Source organism: Nerophis ophidion, linkage group LG17, assembly GCF_033978795.1.
Source record: "Nerophis ophidion isolate RoL-2023_Sa linkage group LG17, RoL_Noph_v1.0, whole genome shotgun sequence".
NCBI lineage: Eukaryota > Metazoa > Chordata > Actinopteri > Syngnathiformes > Syngnathidae > Nerophis > Nerophis ophidion.
The window spans coordinates 28,868,524-28,878,523 of record NC_084627.1 but is presented as its reverse complement, the minus strand read 5'-3'; the positions used below and the strand labels follow the sequence as shown (position 1 = coordinate 28,878,523).

The window sequence follows — 10,000 nt, the reverse complement described above, 5'->3', positions numbered from 1 at the left end:
TTTATATATAGCGCTTTTCTCTAGTGACTCAAAGCGCTTTACATAGTGAAACCCAATATCGAAGTTCCATTTAAACCAGTGTGGGTGGCACTGGGAGCAGGTGGGTAAAGTGTCTTTCCCAAGGACACAACGGCAGTGACTAGGATGGCCAAAGCGGGAAACGAACCTGGAACCATCAAGTTGCTGGCACGGCCGCTCTACCAAACGAGCTATACCGAGCAATAATAAAGCTACAAAAACACTCATCTCTCAGCCAGTTTGCTTGTCGCAATAGAGGTCTTTCTCTGAGGCAGGTCCTGAGGTGTCGGGATGTGACCACCTGTGATCTGAGCCTTCTCTGTTGGGGCTGATGGCAAGTGTTATTCTTCATTTTGGCCTTGGCCATGTTGTAATCGCCAGAATCAAAATACTTTAACCCTTTCTGAAGTCGTTTTCTCAGAAAATCTGAGCCTCCCGATCTAGCTCCAAGATTGGGATGCATGACCTTTATCTTGGCTTCTTCTGCTTTCTCTGTACTGACAACTTTGTCATCCATTTCCTGCACCAGGGGTGCGGGATCATGGATGAAAGAGTGCTAAATAATATTAACTTGAACAACACAATTTAGAGAATAGAAAAAACATTTATTGAGGTAGAATTATCACCTGTTATATCACCAAATGTTACGAAAGCCAGCCAGAGTGGCTTGGCCCTGTGTATGATGGTAAACCTCACTCCCTAACAATCTTAACGGGAAACGGCAGTTGTTTTTTTTTTGGGTGAGGGGTGCGGGGTGGGGGAAATTTTCATTATCATTTTCGATCCTTCTGAGACAAGAACACGTTTTTTTTTTTTTTTATGCATTATGAACTGTAATATTCGGCTGGCACTCAATGGTCAACAGTGTAGCTAATTTGATTAATCTATCCTGCCCATAAAACTCTCTAAAAAAAAACATCCCAAAACTGCCAACAATACTTCATTTACATGCAGTGGTCAGCATATTAAACAAGTATTAGCAACATTGTTATTAAAAGAGCTAACACAAAGGAATTACTTTTAGCGGTGCCTTTACCACAGAGAAATGTATAGCTTATGCTATTGACAAATTGAGTTGCTGCATTGCATCTGAGGTGGTAAAAGGTAATTCTGGATTATAAATCATGCCTCTCACTTGTACAGCATTAGATTGTTGTCAACTGATTTTGGTTAACTTTGACATTCAACTTACACAAGGAAATTAGGAGAAATACGTGAAAAAGTTAAAGTTAAACGTTAAAGACTGATTGTCTCACACACACACTCATTTATGTTTTTTTGTTTTTTTTACCATTATGAGCAATATGATTCATTATTAATCCAAAGAGGAAGATATAAACATCCCATCAGTCAACATCCAAGTGAGAGCAGACATTGTACAGTAGGTGATTGTTTCATTATGTCCATAGTTTGTGTTTGTTGTTTAGCACTTATAGCAAAAGTGCTACTTGTTGGATCTGCTCTCATCACTTAGCTTCTAAAAGTTGGAAGCTCACCCTCTGTATATTCAGGCTCAAAAATATAACATTCTAGATCATCATTTGCTACAGTAATCGTCGTTGCACATGCAATTTGCCATTAATGGTAATAGTGGTTAAAGGAGATAGTGAACGCTGTTTTGCATGTGTGAAATTAATATTCCACTGTATGGTTATAATAACCAAAACATGTACATATTACATATTATGAATGGGTCTGTTAAAGGCCGACTGAAATTAGATTTTCTTATTAAAACGGGGATAGCAGGTCCATTCTATGTGTCATACTTGATAATTTCGCGATATTGCCATATTTTTGCTGAAAAGATTTAGTAGAGAACATCGATGATAAAGTTCGCAACTTTTGGTCGCTAACAGAAAAGCCTTGCCTTTACCAGAAGTCGATTACGATGACGTCACCCGTGTGAGGGCTCCTCACATCCTCACATTGTTTTTAATGGGAGCCTCCAACAAAAAGAGCTATTTCGGACCGAGAAAACGACAATTCCCCCATTAATTGGAGCGAGGATGAAAAATTTGTGTTTGAGGATATTGATGGTGACAGACTAGAAAAAAAATAAAAAAACGCGATTACATTGGGACGGATTCAGATGTTTTTAAACACATTTACTAGGATAATTCTGGGAAATTCCTTATCTTTCTATTGTGTTGCTAATGTTTTAGTGGGTTTAATAGTACCTGATAGTCGGAAGGGTGTATCCACGGGTGTGTTTACGCCAGTGTCTGATGGAAGTGGAAGGCAGCTGTACGGACGGCACAAGCTCAGCTGATCCCCGGTAAGGGGTGACTTTTTACCACAATTTTCTCACCGAAAACTGCTGGTTGACATTTGGTCGGGATCCATGTTCGCTTGACCGCTCTGATCCATAGTAAAGTTTCACCTCCGGGAATTTTAAACAAGGAATCACCGTGTGTTTGTGTGGCTAAAGGCTAAAGCTTCCCAACTCCATCTTTCTACTTTGACTTTTCCAATATTAATTGAACAAATTGCAAAAGATTCAGCAACACAGATGTCCAAAATACTGTGTAATTATGTGGTTAAATCAGACGACTTTTAGCTGTGTGTGTGTGCAGCGCTCATATTTTCTTACATTCCGTGACGTTACGAGTACACGTCAGCATTCCTCACATTTTCAACAGGAAACTTGGCGGGATATTTAAAATTGCAATTTAGTAAACTAAAAAGGCCGTATTGGCATGTGTTGCAATGTTAATATTTCATCATTGATATATAAACTATCAGACTGCGTGGTCGGTAGTAGTGGGTTTCAGTAGGCCTTTAATACATTACAAATATACTTAGAGAATGTATATAAAACATTGTTTTTTTAGGACGTGTTATAGAGGGAATTCCCATTACCTTCATTGTTAGCTGACATAGAATGCACAGCAAAAAGAAAAGCATGTGTTTTTCTCTCACATGAGAATTGTGAATGATTAAAAAAAAAGTGCAGTTCCCCATTTACTTGTGTATCTCCAAATAAAATGAGTGACTGTCCATGGTGCTGAAATCTATCTTCCCCATTTACTTGTGTATCTCCAAAGAAAATGAGTGACTGTCTATGGTGCTGAAATCTATCTTCAATGTGATTTCTTTTCGGTGCAATGCAATCTCACACGCGTGTGATTGTTAACAACAAATACATGACATAGCAGCCTCTACACAATCCCTCACTTCACTCCACCAATGGGGCTGCATGTCACGTGCTTGCGTGACCAATAGCCGACGATGTGATGCTTGACGCCGTCCCCTCCCGACTGGCCCAAAGAGAACTGCAGCAAGTTGCCTGCTTTGCATCCTCCAGCTGGGATATAAAAGGTGCACGCAGAGTGTGTGTCAGTCGCTGTGCAAGCCATCCACCCCCTTACACCTGCACATATGCCCGCACACCCCACGCACACACATAGCACACCCACGTAGCTGCGTCTCCTGCCTCACTTCCTCCCGCCACTTTCTGCAAACTTGTCCGCATGGACGCCATCGGGAGCCCCTTTAGGAGAACTATGGATGCGAGGACGAGCAGCTACGGTTACTGCCGCTTAGCCGGCGCCCCCTCCAGCGGCTTCCGCTCCTCCCAGACGACGTGGTCCCGGGCCAGTCCCGGCTCCGGCGTGAGCGTGTCGTACCGGAGGAGCGCGAACAAGCCCCGCACAGAGATCACGGAGCTCAGCCAGAGTTCGCTGCTGAGCGCGGACGCCTGCAGGCGCTCCAACGAAAAGGAGCAACTCCAAGGGCTCAACGACCGCTTCGCCGTGTACATCGACAAGGTGCACTACCTGGAGCAGCAGAACAAGCAGATCGAGGACGAGATCCAGGCCCTGAGGAGCCAGCAGGCGTCCCGCTCCCAACTGGGCGACCACTACGACCGGGAGCTGCAGGAGCTGCGCGACACGCTTGAGCAGATCCACCGCGACAAGGCGCAGATTCAGCTGGACGCCGACCACCTGGACGACGACATCCAGCGAGTCAGGGAGCGCCTGGACGAGGAAGCCCGCATCCGCGAGGACGCCGAGGCCATCATCCGCGTCCTCAAGAAGGACGCCGGAGATTCTGAGTTGCTTAAGTCCGAGCTGGAGAAGAAAGTGCAGTCCTTGCAGGACGAGATTGCCTTCATCCGCAACAACCACGAAGAGGAGGTGAGCGAACTGCTGGGTCACATCCAGGCGTCCCAGGTGACCGTGGAGCGCAGGGACCCTCAGAGGGCCGACATCACCGAGGCTCTGCGGGAGATCCGCAGCGAGCTGGAGGGCCACTCCAACCAGAACCTGCAGCAGGCGGAGAGCTGGTTCGTGTGCCACTACGCCAAACTCAACGAGGCGGCGGAGCAGAACAAGGACGCCATCAAGTCCGCCCGGGACGAGATCAGCGACTACCGGCGCCAGCTGCAGACCAAGACGGTCGAGCTGGAGTCAGTCCGCGGCACAAGAGACTCGCTGGAGAGGCAGCTGAGTGACATCGAGGACCGCCACAACGGCGACCTGTCCAGCCTGCAGGTACAATTGTTTTGAATATCATTATTGTATATGTTTCATTTGCATGCTGTATTGTGTTCACTACATGATTTCATTAAATTAAAAAAAAATCAAAGAAAAAGGCTGCAGCGAAATATCACCCTCCCCTCTCTCCTCATTTTTGCTGACTAACAGTCATGGCGGGATGCTTTCATTGGACATTCAGTGTGGGCTGCATTGAAATGAAGACTCCTTGGAGTGGGCATATTTAAATGGCTGCGTCAAGCCTGCAGACTGCACTTAAAAAAAAACTTAATTAAAGTTGTTAGTAAGATGGTCACCGTGAGACATGCAAATAAAAACGTTTCCTTATATTTATGCGTGCTATTAAATGTGTATGTTCATGTTTTTAGGAGACAATCCACCAGCTGGATAATGAGCTCAAGAGCACCAAATGGGAGATGGCACGTCATCTGCGTGAGTACCAGGACCTGCTCAATGTCAAGATGGCCCTGGACATCGAGATTGCTGCATACAGGTGACTATACCCAGGGGCGCCGCTAGGGATTTTGGGGCCCATGAAAATAATCTTTACAGGACCGCTCTGTATTATAATTTCATCATCATTAGGGGCCTCTCTGGGCCCCCCTCCATCATGGGCCCCTAGAATCCGTCTCATTTCATATATTTGCAACTTTTGACAAGTTTGAAATACTTATTATCCAACATTATGGACAAAACATTTGCTTTTGTAATAAATGTATACATTTATTACAAAAGCAAGTAGTAAAAACAATTAACAAAAAAATTTAATATTGCTTGTGGAAGTCAAATCAACTAGAGCGGATCATGGTGGCTATTAAACTATTATTGGTAATTTTTTAAAATTTTTTGATATTTATAACTTCTTCCTCAAATGAATGTCGATATTGTAAAAATAATTATTGTGATTTTATAGCTAATTACTGTCTAATAGTTGCATTACTTAACTGTAACTGCAATGTTGTAATTTTAAGGTTAATTATAATAACTTAACTAAATACTCTAATTTCACAATTGTAAGTTCATAGTTAATGACTCTCTTGGTTTAACAACACATAGCCACTTACTGTACGAGAGTGTTTAAGGTTACTCTACAGATCACGTTAAGAGACAAATTAGTTTCCATTTACAGTAGTTTAGTTACAATATTTTACTGTGAAATAAAGGTTAATTGCTGTGAAATATAAGGATATCATACTTGTTACGGTCATTTGTAGTAATGTGACAGTAGATTTAGGATTACAGTATTTTACATGCACATGCATACTGTTAAATGCTGTGAAATCCTAGCAATACCTCACCTCTAAAATTCAGTAAGATAAGAGAATGATTGCTTCTTGAAATGGTCACAACTAAAGGCTGTTTTAATTTGCAGTTCATCTTGAAGTTACACATTTCTAATTTTCCATATATTTTTCTTGCTTATAAGCATTATTTGCCCCATGAGTTGTGACGGATTCACTTAAGAAAATAAGAATTGTTGAACAAACGTTTAGGTCAGATTGGACGTCACACAACCATGTCGTTGTTTTCAGTCAATCACGGCCAAATAGTGTTTCGGACAGTAAAAAAAACAACTAATACATTAAAATGGTATGACATTACTTGTCATTCACTCTTGTTATATTAATGGTAAAGAGAACTGACATTTTGAGTCATTTCAAAAAGGGCTCTGTTAATGTGAACATCATAAGAAAATACTTATTTTAGACAAGTATTGTTCTGGCCGAACTATGCACTCTACATTATGTATGTACATGCATGCCTATTATTATTAAACAGATAGTGCCTTATCCTATTCTAAATTGGATTTGGTTAACGACTTGTACTGTAATGGAGGATTGAAAAAAATAAAATAAAATAAAAAAGTTGTGTTTCTATTCACATTGTACACAGAACATAGTAAATCCATCAGTCGACTAATTGCTAAGAATTCTGAGCAATTGACTAAGTCTTTAATTGACTCAAGACTAAGTTTCAATTCATCTTAATTTTTGTTGAAAAGATTAACAGATGACATTGGAGATGTTAAAGTGTAAAAAACGTATTTGTATTTCCTGCTATTTAAATAACAAACAACAAAACAAATGATTCTTGATCATGGTCATTAAGTCATTTGCTGATTCCTCCAGAAAACTCCTGGAGGGCGAGGAGACCCACTTCAGCACTTACTCCCATCGTCCGGCTGTCTCCGCCTCCAAGATGTCAAGGGTTATGTCAGAAGCTCCCAAAATGAAAGTGCAACATAAGTTTGTAGATGAGATCATTGAGGAGACCAGGGTGGAGGATGAAAAGGCCGACATGGAGGAGGCCCTGGCTGAGATAGCACAGGAGCTCTCTGCCACACTGGAAGGCAGCGCTGGAGAAGAAGAGGAGGAGGATGAAGAAGAAGATGAAGAGGAAGAGGGGGAAGGTGAGGTGGCTCAGGAGGAAATCATAGCTGCAACTGATGCTAAAGTTAGTTCACAAGCACCCGTCAAGGAAGAAGAAGGGGATGAAGAGGAAGATGGGGATGAGGAAGAAGAGGGTGAAGAAGGTGAGGAAGAGGAAAATGAAGAAGATGACGATGAGGAGAGCAAAGGAGATGATGAGGCAAATGACGAGGGAGAAGTGGAGGAAACCATCCTATGTGCCAAAGCTCAGGGGATTAAAGCCTTGCTTGAGAAGGCAAAAGTCGAGGAATTACAAGAGGAAGAAGAGGCCAGTGGGGGAGAAGAGGAAGCCGAAGAAGAGGATGAGGAAGAAGAAAAGTATAAAGCAGATAACAAGGACAAAAAGGGCGATGCAAAAACTGAGGAAACTATTGTAGCCAAAGTGGAAGTTCAAAAAACAGGAGCTATAAAAGTTGAAGCCAAAAAGGAAGAAATTGTCAAAACCAAACCAGCAAAACCAGAGTCTCTCAAACCTGAATCCCCCAAAACTTGTTCTCCTCAATCAGAATCCCCAAAACCGAGTTCTCCAAAGTCAGTATCTCTAAAGGTTGGTTCACCGAAAACTGAATCCCCGAAACCGAGTTCTCCAAAGTCAGAATCTCCAAAGGCTGGTTCACCTAAATCTGAATCCCCAAAGGCAAGATCTCCGAAGTCAGAATCCCCAAAACCTAGTTCCCCAAAGTCAGAATCCCCCAAACCAACTTCCCCGAAGTCAGAATCCCCAAAGGCTGGTTCTCCGAAGTCAGAATCTCCAAAACTTAGCTCCCCAAATTTAGAATCTCCAAAGGCTGGTTCTCCAAAGTCAGAATCTCCAAAAACTAGCTCCCCAAAGTTAGAATCTCCAAAGGCCAGTTCCCCGAAGTCTGAATCCCCAAAACCGATCTCCCCAAAGGCTGGTTCCCCAAAGTCTGAATCCCCAAAACCTGTCTCCCCAAAGGCTGGTTCCCCAAAGTCTGAATCCCCAAAACCTGTCTCCCCAAAAGCTGAATCTCCTAAATCAGAATGCCCCAAGAGCGCACCACCCGAAGAGGACACACCAAAGATTAGCTCTCCTAAAGCAGAATCCCCTAAATCAGAATCTCCAAAGCCTGCCTCCTCCCCCAAAGACGATTTACCAAAAGCTCATTATCCAAAAGCAGAATCTCCTAAATCAGAATCACCAAAGACAGTATCCCCAAAAGCAGAATCCCCTAAATCAGAATCCCCCAAGCCTGCCTCCCCCAAAGAAGAGTCAAAGGCCATCTCTCCAAAAGCAGAGTCCCCCCAATCAGAATCGGCAAAAGCTGACTCACAAAAGGCAGAATCTCCCAAAACAGAACCTACCAAATCTAAAGTGCCACAGCCTGACGAAGTCAAAAAGAGCGACTTGACGGAAGACAAGATGACAAAAGACGTAGCTATGAATGGAGACGTAGACAAGACCAGCCCAGTGCAGGAAGAGATAAAGGACGAGGGCGACAATGTGATCACTAACGGCGTAGACGAGAGCCTAATCAAAGATGACGGCAGTCAGAAGGTGGTGATCACCAAAACCGTGGAGACCATAACAACTGGGGACAACGGCTCGCAGCTGGTGACTAAGTCTGTCACTGTAACAGAGACGGTGAAGGAGGTGGAGGAAGTGCTGCAGGACACGATGGTCTCCACCGTCAAGACGGAGAAGCACTCCATCCAATCTATCAAGCAGGTGACGGAGAGCGAATGAGAGATTGGTCGACGAGAAGAAAAGCGGAACTTACATAAGAGAACACATACTGCTAGAGCCACATACACAACCTAGAAAGAAGCCAGACAAACGCTACAAATGTTAGAAATGCATGTTTGCAGATGCACTGAGGGGGGGCAGCCATTGAGACTTTTTGCTTTGTGTTCTTTCCACAGCTCACTGATGAGCTTGTAGTTTTGGGGGTGGGCGGGGCTTTGCATGCTAGCTCATGGGCTGAGAGAGGGCACTTACCTCTCCAATGTATGTACTGTAAGTATGTTAAGAATAGACCGTAAAGAGACATATTAAGAGATAGACTGTAAAGCGAGTGGGTGGGACATTTTTCTTTTTCAAAGTAAATGATGACAGGGAGATAAGGTGTGTGAGAGGGCGAAGGGGCTGTGTGCAATGTAGCCTTACTTGATATACATGAAGATTGCGACTCAGCCAAAAAAATACTGTGCACACCTGCAGCATATGAATGACAACCAGACGATCATGTGACCCTACGCAATACTCCGATGCTATTCATGAACCTTATGAAACTACTAGCCTTAAACATGCTTTTTCATCCATGTCTGTTATGTTTACCTGGTTGCAAATGCAAAGAAAATACTGTACTAGTGTAGAGAATCGCATTCTGGTATATATGCATAAGAATGGACTTGAAATGCAAAACAGAAATATGAGGTGCTACTGTTTGCAGTCCCAAGATCTTACTCATCAACAACAATTTCCCAGCAACATTTGCTCAATAAACATAATCATAATGATTACAAACCATCTCCTGTCTTTTTCCACATCGGTATATCAGCATGTGACTATTGGAATCATAGGAGCAAGGAGATATGGAGATATTGTGCACGTCAATCTGTGTTGAGGTATCCATCCATTTTCTACTGCTTATTCCCTTCGGGGTCGCGCGGGGCGCTGGAGCCTATCTCAGCTAAAATCGGACGGAAGGCGGCGTACACCCTGGACAAGTCACCACCTGTGTTGAGATAAATAGTAAAACATATATACAGTAGGAGAGGGATTTATATGGCCCCATTCGTTGCACTTTATCAGACGTATGAAACATGATGAATATGAGGTATGCACTATCTACTTTAGCCACCAGATATTAGTAAAAACCTGTTGAATATTTTAAAATAAGTTTTGTGGCAATTCCAACTTTGACTACAAAGTCAGTTGCTATGTATAGTGGCACTTTCCATCATTTGAAGCAGACTGCATTGCAAAACGATCAAACCCTTCTCTTCCTCCCACGCAAGATGCATCCAGGAATAGGGCCATATGAATCTATTTCCCATTGTACTGTTAAAAATTACCAGAGTTTCATTGCATTTAAC

The 10,000-nt window shown here is 43.0% G+C and overlaps 1 protein-coding gene and 1 pseudogene across 1 annotated transcript; one reads left to right on the top strand and one right to left on the bottom strand.

The window, feature by feature from the left end:
* LOC133536299 (cAMP-regulated phosphoprotein 19-like) overlaps positions 1 to 642 on the bottom strand; it is a 649-nt pseudogene extending 7 nt beyond the window's left edge.
* Positions 643 to 3,348: 2,706 nt separating this feature from the next.
* nefma (neurofilament medium chain a) lies at positions 3,349 to 9,428 on the top strand. The gene is made up of 3 exons (XM_061876714.1): positions 3,349 to 4,511; positions 4,883 to 5,007; positions 6,644 to 9,428. The coding sequence occupies exons 1-3, from the start codon at positions 3,489 to 3,491 to the stop codon at positions 8,646 to 8,648; spliced, it is 3,153 nt and encodes a 1,050-aa protein (XP_061732698.1). The 5' UTR covers positions 3,349 to 3,488; the 3' UTR covers positions 8,649 to 9,428.
* The last annotated feature ends 572 nt before the right edge of the window (positions 9,429 to 10,000 follow it).